Source organism: Syngnathus leptorhynchus, chromosome 15 (genome assembly GCF_054491065.1).
Source record: "Syngnathus leptorhynchus isolate UIUO chromosome 15, UIUO_Slep, whole genome shotgun sequence".
Taxonomy (NCBI): Eukaryota; Metazoa; Chordata; class Actinopteri; order Syngnathiformes; family Syngnathidae; genus Syngnathus; species Syngnathus leptorhynchus.
In genome coordinates, this window is record NC_141209.1 from 10,229,274 (window position 1) to 10,248,633 (window position 19,360).

At 43.9% G+C, this 19,360-nt stretch overlaps 1 protein-coding gene, 1 non-coding gene and 1 pseudogene across 2 annotated transcripts; 2 read left to right on the forward strand and 1 right to left on the reverse strand.

Annotated features, from left to right (window-relative positions):
* Positions 1-323: 323 nt before the first annotated feature.
* Positions 324-512, reverse strand: LOC147045682 (U2 spliceosomal RNA). The gene has a single exon (XR_015068398.1). It is a non-coding gene; the product is annotated as a U2 spliceosomal RNA (small nuclear RNA).
* An 8,671-nt stretch (positions 513-9,183) lies between these two features.
* LOC147045683 (uncharacterized) lies at positions 9,184-13,449 on the forward strand. Its single transcript, XM_085931647.1, has 5 exons — positions 9,184-12,144; positions 12,251-12,283; positions 12,371-12,421; positions 12,499-12,774; positions 12,859-13,449. Exons 1-5 carry the CDS (start codon positions 12,135-12,137, stop codon positions 13,095-13,097), a joined length of 609 nt encoding a protein of 202 aa, XP_085787773.1. The 5' UTR covers positions 9,184-12,134; the 3' UTR covers positions 13,098-13,449.
* On the forward strand, positions 10,171-10,334 carry LOC147045684 (U2 spliceosomal RNA; annotated as a pseudogene).
* Positions 13,450-19,360: the final 5,911 nt, after the last annotated feature.

A 19,360-nucleotide genomic window follows, 5' to 3' on the forward strand; every position in this document is an offset into this window, starting at 1 on the left:
TTTATTGAAAATCTCCAACATTACCACTGAATAATATATATCTTTTTTTTCTGAACAAGTTTCGAAAATAACATTTTCTTAAAAATTTGAGGATAAGAATTGTAATAAAACTTCCAGGAAAAATGATCGGAAAATCTCAAGCAAAGAAACACATTTTAATTATATTTTAGAACGGTTACGTAAATTCTTGCTGCCTCTCAAGTTGAAACGTCTTACATTTAGATTAGACCCCATCAAATATAATTGACTGCTTAATCCTGTAAGAATGGGGCAAAAGGATTGAAATGGTTTTCTATCATGCACACTATTGATTTGACCAGTAGAGAGGGTGCACCGTTCCTGGAGATACTGCAATCACAGGTTGATACGTGGCGTGGACGGGGTAAGCCCCTTACACCTCCCTATTCCAAAAATCAATTTAATATGTGGTCCCCGGATAGGAGAAATGTCAGATATTAAACTGATAAGAACAGATACTACACTTGATCTTAGCTAAAAGGCCAAGAAGCGATAGCCAGAAATGAGCTTGAGGCAACGACTTAAATGAAGAGATCACCAATTCAAGTTACGGTTACATATATCAACTAAAGCTAATGCCACATACTGACCCCTGCGATTTCCCCAAATGTGGGAATCTCGACTGCATAATTTCTGGTAGTGGAGGATTGTGTTCTTTCTGTTTAAGACAAACATTTTGCGCAGTAGTACTCACACGGAGATTAGGTCTACAGTGCTGTTACACACTGAACGCTTTTGAGTAGTGATGGACAATGAGGCTTCCTTGGTGTAACTGCCAAAGTCGAAGCAGTTGTGTCTTTCGCCGCTGAGGGGAGCTGTTGCGGCTCTGGCGAAGCTTCAAGTTTTGCATGGTGTGCAAATTATTTTTGTGTGAATTTATTTTTTGTTCCTTGTTATTTGTATATAGTTTGTAGCACTGTCTTGTTGATTTGAACTTGAGATAGAAACCGGGGGTAAGTTAGGCTTCGAGGGCACTTGATGTGATGTGGGTAGCACATCCGCCTCACAGTTAGGAGGGTGCGGGTTCGATTCCACCTCCGGCCCTCCCTGTGTGGAGTTTGCATGTTCTCCCCGTGTCCGCGTGGGTTTTCTCCGGGCACTCCGGTTTCCTCCCACATCCCAAAAACATGCTTGATAGGCCGATTGAGCACTCCAAATTGTCCCTAGGTGTGAGTGCGAGTGCGAATGGTTGTTCGTCTCTGTGTGCCCTGCGATTGGTTGGCAACCAGTTCAGGACTACTGCCCGATGACGGCTGGGATAGGCTCCAGCACGCCCGCGACCCCCGTGGGGACTAAGCGGTTCAGAAAATGAATGAATGAATTAATAATTCAATATCGGTCCTGTTGGAATTTATTTTTCTAATTTAACATGAACGCGAGTTACTAATCTGACTCCAATTTGTGACCTTACCCAACTGCCACTCATCCAACAATATGCGCGCTCGTTCTGCAATAGAAAGGTATCAGGAAGCTGGCATTTTCACACACGAGTGGATTTATTCCTAACACACAAATCTAATCCATCACCTGGGTCTCGGGTCCCTCTCAATACACCTCTGTACGCCTCTGTTGCCACCAGCAGACGTACTCTACTTCCGAGTTGCCCAGCCAATAATTATACTACACAATATGCAAATGGCACATAAACAAAGGCATTCTGTCATTATTCTATTGGCTATGTGTACACTGCATTTAACTTTAGCTTGCTCTTATTGGTCTTTCTTCTTCTGCAGAATCATTTGCTCGCTCCTCCTGGTTGTAGTTTTCCATACAGGGTCCCCTAGTTGTTATCTACCCGCTGCCCCTGGGTCATCTTGTACTCCTTGCTGCTCCTGCGTCATTGTTTAATCTGGAACATTTCATTCGTGCACATCCTTGCCACATATCTTGTTTTGTCTCCACCGTCACACACTCAGCACTTTACAGTTTCATACTCTCATACACAAGATGTCTAATGAACTACTTTAAGATCAAACTCTTATATTCCTTTAATCCCTCTCATGACCTCAGACCACTGAGGTCATCACTCGAATACCTTGTTTTATTGTTAAACACAAAATTTCATACCCTCCTCATGGCCTCAGGTCCCTGAGGCCACCTTCACATACTCACATCCCGGAGGGCCACAGCTGTCTCCGCCTCCTGGGGGTCCTTCTGAGGGATCATCATGTACTGGCCACCCGGAGGGAGTGGCCCCAACGTGCGTTCAATTGTCTTAACAGTTAATGATCTGATACATGGAATACAGCAACATCCGCATAGCACCATAATAGCAGCAAACACAGCGATAGAAATCAGTACTGATGCAATCAAGCTTTTATATTTGCCAAAGACGTTTAACCAGTCAGAGTACCAACTGGTGTCCACACCTGAGTGCTCCTTCATTTTGTTACTTAGCGTGCGCAGACCCTCCAATGCCTTAGTGAGCCGACCGTCAGGAGACGTATTGTTGGGAATCAGAGTACAGCACTGATCCCCAAAAATACCACAGACTCCTCCTCTTTCCGCTAACACCATATCTAAACCTATTCTATTTTGGAATGCCATAAGAGACGTGGCTGCTAATTGCTCATGCACTGCCTGGAGTGCCGAGGTGGTGAAGTTCGCCAATCGTTGGACATTGTAGTGGACATAATTAATCCGGTCCACATTTTTGTTTACTGTAATGAGCAGGAAAATACTCTCCCATCCTGCCGCCACTTGATTCACCAATTTGTATTCGTCAGGGACCCCTCTCGGAACTCCAATTGCATCTATGTACGTGGGGTCTCCTGTATTCAACCATTCTTGCATGTCCTTTTTCCTCCTCACAAGGAAGGGGATTCTTCCCCACCGTCCAACGCCTTCCCAATTTATTCTGGACACGTCTAATGCTGTCACACTAATTGGCATGATCAGCGTTACTAGGGCGCACTTACCTGAGGCATTGGAGGGAAGCCTATCGTACAACACTTTTGCTCCACACCACAGCCAAACATCAGCACGAGCGGGAGGGATTCCTGCTGGCAAAGACACATTTTCATTACACCCTGACTCCTGGATATTTCCAATCCCAGGGCCAGTCCTTGTACCGTGGTTGATAATTGTCCAATTTATCTAACAAATCAAGCCATTGTTGAGTCCAGTTGAAAATTGTCACCCAAGCTTTCACCTGTGTCAGTTGTTTACACTTCAGATTTAGCAGTAGTTGTTGTGTCTGTGTCAGCGTCTTACCACCATCTTGCTCTGCTTCTTACCATACCATTCCATTGCAGGACTGATACACCATCACTCGTTCTTCTTTCGCTCCATCACTTCTGAAAATAGTCAATAAACTTAAACATTTGCATCGTCGTCGTCGTTGTTCAGACACTTTCGAGTCCGACTTGGATCCAATTCTCGCCATTGTCACATTCCCTCTTGACCTGCCTGTTCGGGCGGTCAATCTTTAAGCCCACCATTGGCAGGCACTGTGCCCCTGTGTCCTCCATACCTTTGGCTGCTTCCTTCGGCCATCGATATTGAGGACGGCGGACCGGACTGGAGCAATCAACTTCCAATTGGATCGGCTGAACCGTATGACAAAAACCAACATCGAATGGACCCTGTGACCACAAGGTCTGTGGCATTTGATCCAGCATCGCCTGTGCAGACTCATGGTCCGTCTGTTCCCGCCCATGATGGCGGGCCAGGAAGACCAATTCAAGGTCTGACTCATCTACCATTTTTGCATTATTCTGTAACTTTTGGTTGCGGCCGAATGCCACACATCTGAAATCTCAGTCATCATCCAGTCATGTTGTTGTGTTAATCGTTTCACCATGGGCCCCAATTGGCGGGGCTCATGGCCTGGCGACACAGCCAGTGACAGGCAAACCTTCCTCACTCATTCGATACCATTGCTCTTGCTTCGGCGACAACTATACATATGCTGCCACCCCCTCGGGGCCCACAAAGATGCATGGTGATTGTAATGTCCAATCATCTCCCAATTTCTTCAAACGCATCTCTATATATCTCATCTGATTCTCTATCATAATATAGAGTGCAATGCAATGGATCCACTGGGGGGTGGTACGGTGCCAATGCCTGGATCCATGGTTTCCACAGGAGGTACGTGGAGTAGACACCTCTCCCAAACGGAGTCTCAGGATTCAATCTCGCCCAGTAGATTCGTGCCGTTTCTGGTACTGTGGGGAGTGGTGCCATCAACCACTGACCCTGAGGTGTCACAGGCTGGGAGCATTCCAGAACCTGTCCGTCAGGAAATGTCACTGTAAGTCCCTTCTCGCCGCACAGAATCTGGGCTCTCAATGCTGACATGTCTCTGCCCATCAAGTTGATGGGTGTGTCCATTGCATGAACATATGAATGATATAGTTTCTGTCCGGTGTTTGTGATTTCCGTTTTCAATGGTCGAGTGAAGGGCAGAGTCTGAGGACGTCCCGAGAAGCCGACCAACGTTGTAACTCGTTTCGACAACGCTGTACTTGGCCGTGGCATGTTGATCGATGAATGTGTTGCTCCAGTGTCCATCAACATCTGGACCGGAGTGTCTGCCACTGTCAACCGAAGCATTGGCTCTGCCTGGCCTGTGCTTCCCGAGCTTCCCAGGCCCCACTATTTGTCCGGGCCGTACCACGGGTCGGCTTGGTAATACTGCCCATGTGGATTCGGCTGTGGCCCCGGGCGGGGCTGCTGTGGTCCACTTTGGTGTGGTGGCCCTGCTTGCTGGTTCTGCTGCTCCGCCCCTGCTGGTGGTGGGTTGCCATTACAATCTCGCGCCCAGTGATCAGGGGCCCCGCAGTTGAAGCAAGTCCCTGGAGCGAACCAATTCCGCCCCAGTCCTGGGAGGGCGCCTTAACCTCGCCCTCTGTATCCACCACGGAACCCTTGGCCTCAGCCCCGTCCAGCCCCCACTGGAGTCTGATACATCTGTTTTTGTTTAACCTTTTCTTGTTTTGCCTCACCATGCAACTTTGCCAACTGTAATTTAACCAAACTAGTCGCCAGAGCGTCAGTTTCCTTTTGATCTTTATTTGCTTTTTCCATGTAGATGCGGCAATGGTGTATCAAATGCCTCTTGAATCTCGGTTCCGGACAGACCAAATGTCCAGATCAACTCTCATGATCGCTTGCACCTCATTTGGGAGGCCGTTCAGCATCGCCGTCCTGAACATCATCTTAGCTTCAGGGTAGTTGCCTGGGTGTTTACCTGTGGTCTCAATCCACATTCATTTTAAAGATATTAATTTCATTCTTTAACATCTACATTGGTTGTTGACAAAGTACACAAATAAACAACATACTTTCTCCATGGCCAGATGCATGCAACACAGTAGCTCACCCTGCAAAGGCCAAATAGATCTTTTTAAATCAACACAATGCAGCATAATTTTGGGAGTGATCTATATAAATTGCCAACTAATCTCTCATCTCTTCTCACAAATACCATATTGTTAAAGTTAACAAAACCGCAACCCTGATGGCCACCTAACATGCAATAACGTATTACTACATACGATTACATTATCATTTAATTTGACACATCTTTCCAAATTGCTTTTGTTTTGCGTTGCAAATCAGATAGACTACAGTCTAATAAATTCTTTTTATTTACCTATTTTAGCCAATTTCATCCTTTTAACACATAACACTGACAGCACACAGACAACACAAAAAACAGCAAAGACACAGCTCACAAACAATAAAAACAAATAATGCTGCGCTAACGTCATAGAGGATGACGTTTTGGTTATATTTTTTCATCAGTGCCTTTTATCCTTTATGCAAATGTGCATCACTCTTCTTCAAACATTCTCTGAAAAACTCACACTTTCTCTGCCTCTTTCGTGTGAGGGGGGGCGTGGCATCAATGTTGATTGCCCACAGGCTGGCCTTTTCCTGCAACAATCATGATGCCGGCCAGCCACACACACACGAGCATACCACAGACCCATGACTACGCGCAAGCGCAGGCACGCTCCTCAATCTCACCCTCTCAAAGGGCAGGCCTACTTTACTGTTCCCCTTCATCATGTTCACATTCAACATCTTTCACTGTCTTCTACACAACATTTGTTGTCTATTATTCTCATCCTATCAGGCCACCTTTCTAGTCACTTTCTGTCACACACTTTATAGTCTCTACTGCCACACCTCGATCATCTTATTTTCTCCAACCAACTTAAACATACTCATCGTCTACTTCTCAACTTCCCTATTATCGCTCAACAGGCTCCTGAACATTCTCCATGACTAATTTCTTCCATAGGACACACATCTCACTCACACACCCACATATACACACACACACACTCATTCATGAGGATCCTGTGCGCGCACACGCACGCACACACGCTACACACACGTTTGGCGCACAACATAAAAGACCACAAAGACCACACTAAGAACACCTTTTTTTGCTCATCTTACTTGTCTGATTTATTCTCTATTTTACTTTTAGACGCTATTTGTAATTCTTTTCCTTTTATTTTGCAAATTTTAACTTCAGTGTTTCTCTCTTACATTTAAGATAATTTCCGTTTCTTCTTTTTTTTTTTTTTTTTTTTTTTTTCAGCCAGGTTCCCACTCTGTTACATGGGTTTGATCCGTTTATCTAGATTTTTATTTCGATCAGGATCCTGCCTTTCACTTATTTCTTACTTTTTCTTCCATTAATTTGAAGGGACCCTTAATTTGAAGGGACCCGAGACCATTATCCCACTTCCTCTTATCCGCCATCTTTAAATCCACTCGTGTATCTCCCAACCACTTTTTACGCAGAATATTTCTAGTTTCCACACTCTCACTCCCACTCACACTGCTTTCACACTGATACGTAAATCCCAGATTTTAAACCGTATCGTAACCACGAATAGTTCCAAACTATTCTAGTAGGTAAATCCCAGATTTTATACCCTACTAAGTCCACACTTGTACTAATACGTAAATCCCAGATTTTAAACCGTATAGTAACCGCAAATAGTTCCAAACTATTCTAGTAGGTAAATCCCAGATTTTATACCCTACTACACACTTTCACTGTTCCGCTCATCCTTCCTCTTGTAATTTAGCGTTGTCAATGTGCAGAATTTGAAAAGGAATCTGCTTACCTTATCTCACTGTGGGCCCAAGAGGAAAGACGGTCGGACGTGTGGCGTCTTTATCAGGTCGTCACCTGGTGTGGACGTGGGTCCCAGACCCAGAGTCCCAGACTCTTGTGGTTACCGAAGTCCCAGACTTCTTTAGAGTCCCAGACTCTTTTATCTCTCTTGCATCACGTCACCACTTTTCACACAAAAGAATTTTAGTTTCCACACTCACACTCCCACTCACACTGATACGTAAATCCCAGATTTTAAACCGTATCGTAACCACGAATAGTTCCAAACTATTCTAGTAGGTAAATCCCAGATTTTATACCCTACTAAGTCCACACTTGTACTAATACGTAAATCCCAGATTTTAAACCGTATAGTAACCGCAAATAGTTCCAAACTATTCTAGTAGGTAAATCCCAGATTTTATACCCTACTACACACTTTCACTGTTCCGCTCATCCTTCCTCTTATAATTTAGCGTTGTCAATATGCAGAATTTGAAAAGGAATCTGCTTACCTTGTCTCACTGTGGGCCCAAGAGGAAAGACGGTCGGACGTGTGGCGTCTTTATCAGGTCGTCACCTGGTGTGGACGTGGGTCCCAGACCCAGAGTCCCAGACTCTTGTGGTTACCGAAGTCCCAGACTTCTTTAGAGTCCCAGACTCTTTTACCTCTCATGCATCACGTCGGGGTCACCATAAATTGTTGGAATTTATTTTTCTAATTTAACATGAACGCGAGTTACTAATCTGACTCCAATTTGTGACCTTACCCAACTGCCACTCATCCAACAATATGCGCGCTCGTTCTGCAATAGAAAGGTATCAGGAAGCTGGCATTTTCACACACGAGTGGATTTATTCCTAACACACAAATCTAATCCATCACCTGGGTCTCGGGTCCCTCTCAATACACCTCTGTACGCCTCTGTTGCCACCAGCAGACGTACTCTACTTCCGAGTTGCCCAGCCAATAATTATACTACACAATATGCAAATGGCACATAAACAAAGGCATTCTGTCATTATTCTATTGGCTATGTGTACACTGCATTTAACTTTAGCTTGCTCTTATTGGTCTTTCTTCTTCTGCAGAATCATTTGCTCGCTCCTCCTGGTTGTAGTTTTCCATACAGGGTCCCCTAGTTGTTATCTACCCGCTGCCCCTGGGTCATCTTGTACTCCTTGCTGCTCCTGCGTCATTGTTTAATCTGGAACATTTCATTCGTGCACATCCTTGCCACATATCTTGTTTTGTCTCCACCGTCACACACTCAGCACTTTACAGTTTCATACTCTCATACACAAGATGTCTAATGAACTACTTTAAGATCAAACTCTTATATTCCTTTAGTGGCTAAGCCAACTCTCAGAAATGCCAATTATATTGAATTGCATGGTGTAATGCTGTAAATAATTTTTAATCTTATCAAAGTTTGCGTATAAACTCCTACTGTTGAAGTGTAATATTGATATATCTTGCTCTAAGTTGAATTTCTCCTTGAATTGATTTTCAGTGTAATAACAGCAGTTTCTATTTACATAGTCAAAGAAATGGCTTTCCGGGTCTATATCTACATTCTGTACCTGCATGGTAATTGTTTGAGATAAATGCAAACAGCCGTCTTCCCATCCACACACATCCAAATTTGAGCACATACACACCCACAGCTTCACGTCCACACACGCACCCGCATGCACACATATCATTTGTAATGGCAGCCAAATAGTTGAGACAATTTAACCAATATAAATCCAGCAAAAAAGTTGCGTAATGGTGGTATAAAAATTCTGCAGGTGTATTGATGAAAAACAAGTCCAGTTTGAGTTCATGGGGGATATTGAAAGAAAGTGTGATTGTGATAGAGTCAGTCGGCGTTCTTAGCCAAAAGAGAAAAATTACCAGTAATCCGGCATAGTAAGTATCAAGACACCTACTCACCACTACCAAGCCGTGCTCTTCAAGTGCAAAAAAGGCATCCACAATATGAAAAAAAAGAGTACTTCCAAGATTAGTCCAGCGATAATAGGATAGAACTGTTTCCAGTAATTCCAAAAAACAATTGGCGGAAGGATACCGAACAGTGACAAAAATAATAAATCTGGGCAGCTAGAGGATGTTCTATTCGGCTATGCAGTTTCATATTTCTCCAGGTCTTTGAGGTCCCGGATAAGCAGGACTCGCCTCCTCACCAAGTGAACCATTTGTGCGAATCCAGATTTTACAGTCTCTTGTCCATGTTGAATAGATTTTCTTTTGTTTCTTCAGAACCCTCGCACGTTTGGCTATCTTGGCGTTCCTCTTCGTAAGGTGTTCGTTCACGTACACCTGTGTGTTCTTCAGTTTCCTTCCTTGTTTCAAAAGCTCCGTTTTGTGTCTTCTGTTTACAAATCTCAGAATGATGATTCGCTCTGATTGTGCATTTTTTTAGGGAAGAGTATGGAAGGCAGCAATACTCTCCTTATGAATGGTGATGTCATTTCTGTTAAAGAACTGAATCACCTGTTTCTCCAGCGATTGCTTTTCTCCCTCAGTCAAGTCCGCATCGTTGTTCTCTCCTCGGGTGATGTTGGAGTATTTGCGGTGTGTTGTTTTCAGACCGCTGATGATCACGTCCTCTTACCGTGTATATTGCTCCAACTTGTCAACTTTCTTTTCCAACTCCGCAATTTTCTCATCCTTCAGCGCGAGTAGGTTGTTTACTTTCCTCACATCTTCAACCAGACCACTTATTTTTCCTACATTTTCCACCATTCCGTCCATTTTTTTTGCCAGGTCTTTCAAGGCCTTCCTAATCTCCTCCATTTTATCGTTGTCATCGTCGTCACTACCCTGGGACGTGCGCCTCCTCCTTCGCCATCTTTCAATCAAGTAACTCCGGCGTTCTAGGAGAATCGCTTGGAGCTCAAGGTCTTGTTGATTTTTGATCGAAGAATACAAGCGAGTTGGGCGGCACAGCACTGGCTTACACCGCGTCTTGATTCTGCTTGCAAATTTGCTGACTTGATGTCAAACGGGCGACGAGAGACAACTGGTACTCCATGCCGAGCGAAGCTCAATCAAACCGGAACTTGTTTGTCTGTGAAATGAGAGAGTTTAATATCTGATACATCCCCTTTCTGGGGACCACATATTAAATAGATTTTTGGAATAGGGAGTTGGAATAGGGGCTTGCCCTGTTCACTCCACGCATCGACCTGGTATAGCAGTATCTCCAGGAAAGATGCACCCCCTCTACTGGTCAAATCAATAGTCTGTATGTTAGAAAACAATTTCAATCCGTTCTCTTCATTCTTACAGGATTAAGCAGTCAATTATGACTTGATGGGGTCTGATCTAAATGTAAGACGTTTTGACTTGAGAGGCAGCAAGAATGTACGTACCCGTTCTAAAATATAATTAAAATGTGTTTCTAAATGTCCCCCGCCTACTGCCCGATGATGGCTGGGATAGGCTCCAGCACCCCCGCGACCCCCATGGGGACAAAGCGGTACAGAAACTGGATGGATGGATGTTTCTTTGCTTGACATTTTCCTATCATTGTACCAGGAATTTTTATTACAATTCCATCCATCCATTTTCTGTACCGCTAGGCGGGGACACCCTGAACCGGTTGCCAGCAAATTGCAGGGCACACAGAGACGAACAACCATCCGCACTCACACCTCGGGGCAATTTGGAGTGCTCAATCGGCCTACCAAGCATGTTTTCGGGATGTGGGAAAAAAACGGAGTACCCGAAGGAAACCCACGAGGGCTCATGGAGAACATGCAAATTCCACACAGGGAGGGTCGGAGGTGGAATCGAACCGGCACCCTCCTAACTGTTAGGCAGACGTGCTAACCAGTGTGCCACCAAGCCGCCCACCTATTACAATTCTTATTCGGAAATTTTTAAGAAAATGTCAAATACAAAACTCGTTAAAAAAAACATATATATTATTCAGTGGTACTGTTGGAGATACAAATTCATTCAGTTTTAGGGTTTTTATGTTAAAAGAGGCAATGCATGATGGGCATGTTTTTGTAGATATATTATTTACTTCATTTTTTATGGTTTATTATGGTTAGAGAGAGTAAGACAATGTGGCTCGCTTTGATGTCTATTGTTATGCAAATGTAGCAGGTGTTTATGCTAATGAGTATGGCATCCTTGTGTGACATCCGGTCAGGTGTCTCATCCTGTGTCAGGTGTCACATCCTGTGTCAGGTGTCACATCCGGTCAGGTGTCTCATCCTGTGTCAGGTGTCACATCCTGTGTCAGGTGTCACATCCGGTCAGGTGTCTCATCCTGTGTCAGGTGTCACATCGTGTTGTGACATCCTCTGATGTCAGACAGAAAGGCGCCATCTCGTGGGGTCAGGTGTTACATCCGGTCAGGTGTCTCATCCTGTGTCAGGTGTTACATGGTGATGCTCGTCCCATCCGGTCAGGTGTTCTATCCTGGTGTCAGACAGAGAGGCGTCATCTCGTGCGTCAGACAGAAAGGCGCCATCTTGGTTGGCCAAGATGGCGTCTTCCTGGTTGTCGCGGGGGGAGATGACCCTATTGGTTATTGCGGCCGGTGGCATGTCTGGACATGTATTTTTTACTTTACCAAGCTATTTTAGCTATTTTATCTATCGCCATATTGGTCATGGTTAATATTACGCTGGTGTGCATGCTAAACATGCTAATGTGTTTGATGGCCTGATGGTGCATGTATTGGGGGGTATCACCAGTCAATGTGTAAATTGATGAAAGCGGATGAAGACGAGCCGTCTCCGTTTTACCAGAGTGTTTTTGCATCACATAACGTCGGAGGTGTGACATTTCCCCCCAGCCAAGTTTGAAGGGGTGATGAAGACAAGCCCCTCCACCAATCATTAGCTTTAGCAGAGTGTTTTCGCATCACATGACCCCGGGGGGTGTGCTCTTTTCCGCCCGCCAAGTTTGAAGTTAGTTTGGGGCAGACAACCATCAATCATTTGAGAGAGCAGACCGGCGTAGAAGCTCTGAGCAGCTGAGTCGAAGAGTGCTGAATACTGTACCGAGATGGTTAAAGGTGAGTGTTGCTAGTTTTTTATCAATATATTAATACATTAAGCTTATTATCAGGCACTAAGGTTATTTGTAAAAACATGGTGTAATGTTTATGTATTGTGTCATAGATATCATCGTTTATGCTGATGTTCATGATCCTCGTAAGTAAATGATTTATGAGTTTATTTACATGAATATATTACTCTTATTTTTTCTACTTTATAATACTTTTTTTCATTCACCTACAGCCCCATTCAACGATGATCTTAGCGGGGTTTTTCTTACACAATCAGACTACGGTGAGTGAATGTGGTATTCATCTAGGGTTGTTAATATAAATGCTACTGGTTTAAGATTTATTTTATGTATGTACCAGACCTCATAGCCGCCGCTGAAGAGGATATCAGAAAAAACGGGCTGCCGACAGAAGCTGATTCAAAAACAGCGCAGGCATTAGCAGACATCTCTCAACGGTGTTTCAAAATACCTGAGCCGCAGGAGTCAAGCGCACCAGAGTCACGTGCTAGCATTGGGCCTTGTGCAGACCGGCAGAAGGTGGAGCCGGAAGCGTTGACTGACACAGAATTGGCGGATGCTTTAAGTGCATACGAAGGTGTGAACCACCCTCACGAATCGACAAACAAAGTTAAAGGTATACTTTTTTTTATGTTATCATTCGACTAACTATTTTTTGCTATTATAGCTGTTTTACTGATTTTAAATATCTACCCTCCAGCCAAACGCCTTTTCACGAGTCGTGGGGTTCAAAAGGAAAGGAGGAGGAGGAGGAGGAGCCGCTGGGCCGCCATCTACAACGCGAGCCGTCAGACCAACAGCGCGCGAGAGTCGGCACGCGAGGGTCATCACCATAACAATAGAAGACGAGAGTGTGGTGGTAACTGCATTTACAAAAGTCGACTCCAAGAGTCTTTTAGGGTTATACGAATCCTGACGAAATTGGCTGAATCAACTTAGATCACTGTTTGTACTATTTCTGTTGTGTTTTTTTTTAAAGAAATATAATGGAGCGTTGTAACCTGTCGTCAACAGAGTCAGATTTCCTAACAAGCATGAATGAAATAGATTTGCAACCATGTTCTGAAACGGGTACAAACCAAAGAAGTAACGCATCTGAGTTAGATTTGCTTAGCGTTAACAATGATATTGATTTGCTATCGGCTGATGCGTCTGACGATCATGTGTCAGATCTACTCTTGGTTCTCAACAATATGAATGCTGCTGTGTCGGGGGGTGAGAGCCCCCTAACCCCCGATATGCTTACACATTTACAAACTGCCGTAGATGATTTGAACAATCAAAGTTTGAATGAAGGTAGACAGAGTCCTACACAGATCCCGCCACAATTGGTAGAAATTATAGAGGAATTAAACAACCATGCTAATGATAACAACGGCCGTATCAGTCCTGATATTCCTATACACCTGCTAACTATGATCAGAAATCTAAATACACAGCCTATGGTTGACCAGTTGCCCGTTAATCCTGTTGACCCTCTTCCATCTGCTATCGAAGTCGACACACCAACATTTCAACACATGCCTCACCAACCTAGCAACTGTTCTGTAATAATTGATCATCAAATAGATGCTATCGATGCCGACACATCAACATTTCAACACATGCCTCACCGACCTAGCAACTGTTCTGTAATAAACGAGCATCAGATTGATGCTAATGATGCTAATGATGAAAACACACACACAGATATGTTTGTGAATAATGTCAATTCCCAACAAGGTGGTTCTGTTGTAGTTAGCAGACCGCATTTCAATAATGTGGAGGTAAGGAACCAGCTAAATATACCATCACAAACGAACAGCAATGATTTTGCAACCTTATACCTCCAGATTGAGGATAAGATCGATGATGTCATGCGCGAGGTGGATAGGCTGGCACAACAAGGTGATGTGATTCAGGTTGAGTTAGTGGGTGGTAATGAGAGAGCGCATATCTACAGGCAAAAGAGTGACATAAACTCTATCAGAGATAATGTAACAGACATGCTCGAACGTCTAGCTCAATCAAACACAGAGCTTCTTGCCGACGACAGCTTAGAGCTTGTTGTGCAACTAGTCACACCGTTACAAGGTGGTGGTGGAATGCGGCGCAGGCTGGTAAACAGTACCAACAGAGAAATTTTGAGGTTAAAAAAACGGCATTTACACATACCCCGTAACAAAGACAACAAGCTATGTTTTGCTTTGTCACTAACCTATCTGCTAAATAACACACTAACAGCAAAACAGGCCACAAGGCATGCACAACTTTTACACGAGAGTGTAGGGTTGAATTGCCAGACACCTGTGAGTCTAGGGGATGTCCACAAATTTGAAAAAATCCTCAAACGGAAAATAATTGTAATGTATCGAAAAGAGGATTGTCGTCCGATGACTTTTTTTGACACGCATTACCCCGCATCAGATGAAGACACCTTATTTGTCTTACTACTCGAGGGTCATTTCTATGGTGTGAAAGCTATAGAGGCGTTTGTTGGTCACGCTTACTTTTGCAGACATTGCTATAAGGGGCACGAGAATTGGCATCAACACCGTTGTGCAGGGCATTGTGATGTTTGTCTCGACCCGTTTTGTAAACAAAAGCGGTTTAAGCGAATCATCTGCCCTGATTGTAACAAAACTTGTTGTAATGAGGAATGCTTTGCCAAACATAAAGAGGCCCGGGTGGCGAATCGTGTGAGCAACTGCAGCTCATACAAAAAATGCATCCAATGTGGTCTGCAATATTATGTGAAAGCTGATGGCACAGGTGCTAAACATCGCTGCCCTGTTAACAGGTGTACTGTCTGTGACGAGGTTTTGAGTCAAAACGGTGCTCTGTTAAACCCTCATGTGTGTTACATTCAGCCCATCAAGCCTCATCCACCTTGCAAAGATGTAGTCTACTACGATTTTGAAACCTATGTAGATACAGATGGTTTACACAAACCTTTTCTCATCTGCTGTAAATCAAATAGATTGGAGAAACATTGGTTTGGTGACGAATGCGTTGATGATTTTCTTAGTTTTTTTCGAAACCCCCGGTTTAAACAAACGACATTTGTCGCGCATAATGCGAGAGGTTTTGATTCATACATCTTGATAAAGAGAATGCTCGAACTCGGTATCAAACTTGACATTCTGATGCAAGGGAGTAAAGTTTTGTCATTTGTCGATTTAGACATGAAATCTCGATATATAGACTCTCTCTCATTTCTGACCATGCCCTTAAGTGCGATGCCTAAGGCCCTCGGGTTTGAAGATAAATCAAAGGGGTATTTTCCGCACAAATTCAGCTCTTTAGAACATCTAAACTATGTAGGGTGTTACCCTGACCGTGCACACTACGGTGTCGATCGGATGTCACCCTCTCAACGAGCTAAGTTTGATGAATGGTACAACAATGAAGCTAATGGTGTGTTCGATTTTGCTAAGCAGGCGATAGCCTATTGTAAGAATGATGTTGACCTGTTAATGTTGGGGAGTGAGAAATTCAGGGGTGAGTTTTTTGAAGCCACAGGAACAGATCCATTCAAAGCTGTGACAATTGCGTCGGCGTGCATGAATGTTTTTCGCGCTAACTTCCTCACCCCTCAAACACTAGCCATCACACCTTCAGACAACTATATGCGTCAGTATAAAGCCTTCTCACATGATGCTATACAATACCTGCTATGGATCATGCATAGCCAGAATATTCACATCAGACATGCGTTGAACGGAGGTGAGGTCATGATAGATAAGTACACTGTGGACGGTTATACCGAAATTGACGGTGTAAAAATAGTGTTTGAGTATTTTGGTTGTTATCACCACGGCTGTTCAGAATGCTACGATCTTACCAAAATATGCCCGACAACAAAACGCCCCTTTCAGGAGAGGTTTGATAGCACCCAAAGGAAAATTCAGGAACTACAGCTTAAACAGGATGTGCACCTTGTAATCATGTGGGAGCACGAGTGGTTGCAGATGAAAAAGGTGAACATACAGGTGAAGGAATTCCTGAAAAAGGCCAAATTCCCCACACCTCTCAAGCCGAGGCAAGCCCTCTTTGGAGGTCGAACAAACGCGTTTGTTTTAAGATACACAGCAGAACCTGACGAGCGTGTGTTGTATGTTGATGTAACGTCATTATACCCTTACATAAATAGCACAGGCATCTACCCCATCGGGCATCCGACGATTATCCATGATGGTTTTAAAGACCCCAGATCGTATTTCGGCTTCATCAGCGCCACAGTCAACCCACCACGTGGTTTGTATTTGCCGATCTTACCCTTCAAAACAGCTAAAGGTAAACTTGTCTTCACACTGTGTCGTACATGCGCTGAGCTCAATAATCAACAAACAGCATGTAGACATGATGATGATCAAAGATCGTTAACAGGTGTTTGGACAACCCCTGAATTTGTTAAGGCACTTGACCTTGGCTACACGGTTGCAAGTATTACAGAAGTATGGCACTACACAAGAACAAGCGACACAATTTTTCAGGGTTATATGCGCACATTTCTTAAAGGTAAACAAGAGTCTTCAGGTTATCCGGCTCACGTGGTCAACCAAGCTGATAGACAAAAATACATAGAAAATTACGCAACTCACCAGGGTATCCAGCTCGACCCTTCTAAAATTGCTGTAAACCCAGGAAAAAGACAAGTGTCAAAACTCTGTCTTAACAACTTGTGGGGTAAGCTCGCGCAGCGTGAGAACATGGCAAACACCAAAATTGTGACAAAATCTGAGGAGTTTTTTGAACTTCTGTTTTCAAGCCTGTACGACGTGAGGTTTTTCCACTTCATTAGTGAAAAGCTTTCGATTGTACAGTATTGTCTCCACACAAACACAGAGATACCTGCGTCAAAAACATCAAATGTGGCTGCAGCGTGTTTCACGACAGCCTATGCACGTTTGAAAATGTATAGCTATTTGGAGGTTTTACAGAGGAGAGTGCTTTACACAGACACCGACAGCATCGTGTACACTGTGAAACCGGGTGAAAGTGTTCTTCCTCTAGGGGATTATCTGGGTGATTTGACAGATGAGCTCTCGAATGACACCATTCAAGAATTTGTCTCTGCAGGGCCAAAAACGTACGCTTACCGAACGAGGGAGACAGGTCGCGTTGTAATGAAGGTTAAGGGGATCACGCAGACTCACGAGAGCGGTCAAAACATCAATCTCGATAGCATGCTCGGTTTGGTTCAGGGTTACATTGACACAGCAGGTGCCCACTCAGATGTGCTATACGCCCCCCAACACAGCATTGTTCGTGATAAGAGGGGGTTTCATCTCAGAAACACGTCATTCTCCAAACGGCTTCGTGTGGTCTATGATAAAAGGAGGTTACTCGAGCGAGGCACCACTGAACCCTTTGGTTATTGACAACTCTCTATCCATACGTGTGTGTGTGTGTGTGTGTGTGTGTGTGTGTGTGTGTGTGTGTGTGTGTGTGTATGCGTGTGGAAATGGCTTTTAATCAGGTTGATTTTGACCCTAGATTAGAACTTCCTTTTTCATCTTTAGTAGCAGGGCCTTCTGGTTGTGGTAAAACCTTTTTTGTAAAAAATGTATTGGAAAATCCTGAACATGTTTTGAGAAAAAAACCTGATAATATTGTGTGGGTCTACACATCATATCAACCGATGTACGATGAGCTCAAAAGGTTGAATAAAGAAATCACATTTATCAAAGGACTGCCTGAATCTTTTGATGACGAGAAGCTGTTCCCGCCGCAGCAACATCATCTGCTGATTTTGGATGACATCGTCTTCCAGGCTTCAGATAATCCAGAAGTGGTTCGAATATTCACTCAATATCGACATCATAAAAATTTAAGCGTTATAATGCTGACGCAGAATGTATTCCACCAGGGGAAATTCAGCCGCACAATCAGTTTAAACAGTAATTATTTGATTTTGTTCAAAAACCCGCGCGATAAATTACAAGTGAATGTTCTGGCAAATCAGATTTGCCCTAGCAATCGGAAGTTTTTCCTAGAGTGTTTTGAGGATGCTACAAAGGACCCGCATGGCTATTTACTGATAGATTTGACACCATCTTGTCCAGAACAATATAGACTGCGGACAGGTGTACTACATAACCAGTGGCCTACTGTTTATATCTGTTAGAGATGTTCCGACTCTAACTTACTGTGCAAGAACAACACAGGAGACAGTATGCCCTTTGAACACTTGCACGTGGAGAATTTGTTCGTCATTGTAGATAGAACAATGTCCGAACAAATTCTGCAAGTGGAGAATTTGTTCGTTGCTGTTGACACAGCACTGTCCGAACAAAGTCTGCCGCTGCACCCATGCAAGAGAGTATTTATTAAGAAAAGAAGGGTGGGGGTGACAATTTACATGTGTGGTGGCCAAGGTGGGGGTTGAAACACCTGGCCTCTGATCACATCATAGCGGGGGATGTTTTACAATGTTGAGTAGACAAAACAACTTTGATTGCGTCTTCTACAATTGGTCAATCAGTGCAAAGGATCTTAGCACTTTGTTCTGCTCCTTTGTTAAGACAGGACAAGCTTAGGTCAATCACCACTGATTACATTCCAACATAATATGATCACCCTAATCTAGGTCAATCACCACTGATTACATTCCAACATAATATGATCAACCTAATTTATTCAACCCTAACATATCCCTCCTGTTTATCATATGATGTTGTCAAGAAAAACAATTTTAAAAAACAAAAAAAAAAAAAACAAAACAACAAACACACAGAAACAGCGTATCATTGCAATCTACGTAGATCAATTTTAGTGTGTGAGTGAAAAACCTGCGGCAAGATGTTATAATGCAGGAAAAGTCTCACACGGTCCCTCTGCCTTAGGCGACCAGAATGTTACCAATAACAACAGTCAAGACAAAAATTGCTCGTGATTGTTCAGCCGTCGGGGGCTTGGCACGCCCACTGTTGGAGGGTGAGCACAATTCTCACCCCCTCTGCAGCACTGCTTCATCGGGGGAGAACCTGGAAGTGTCTGCCGTGTGGTTGTCGTCTTCAGTGGCCAGGGTAGACTACCTGGCCACCAAGGGGGAAGAGGATTATTCTGCCTCTATTTGAATTGGGGGCGGGGACGCTGTCGATGGTGGATCTGCTTCCTTGCTGGAACCGTCGTGTTGCAGTCATCAAGTCCAGAACCATCCCCAGACAGGATCATGAGAGTCAAAGGTCACAACGGTCCTGCGTCGACGTGCAGAAGAG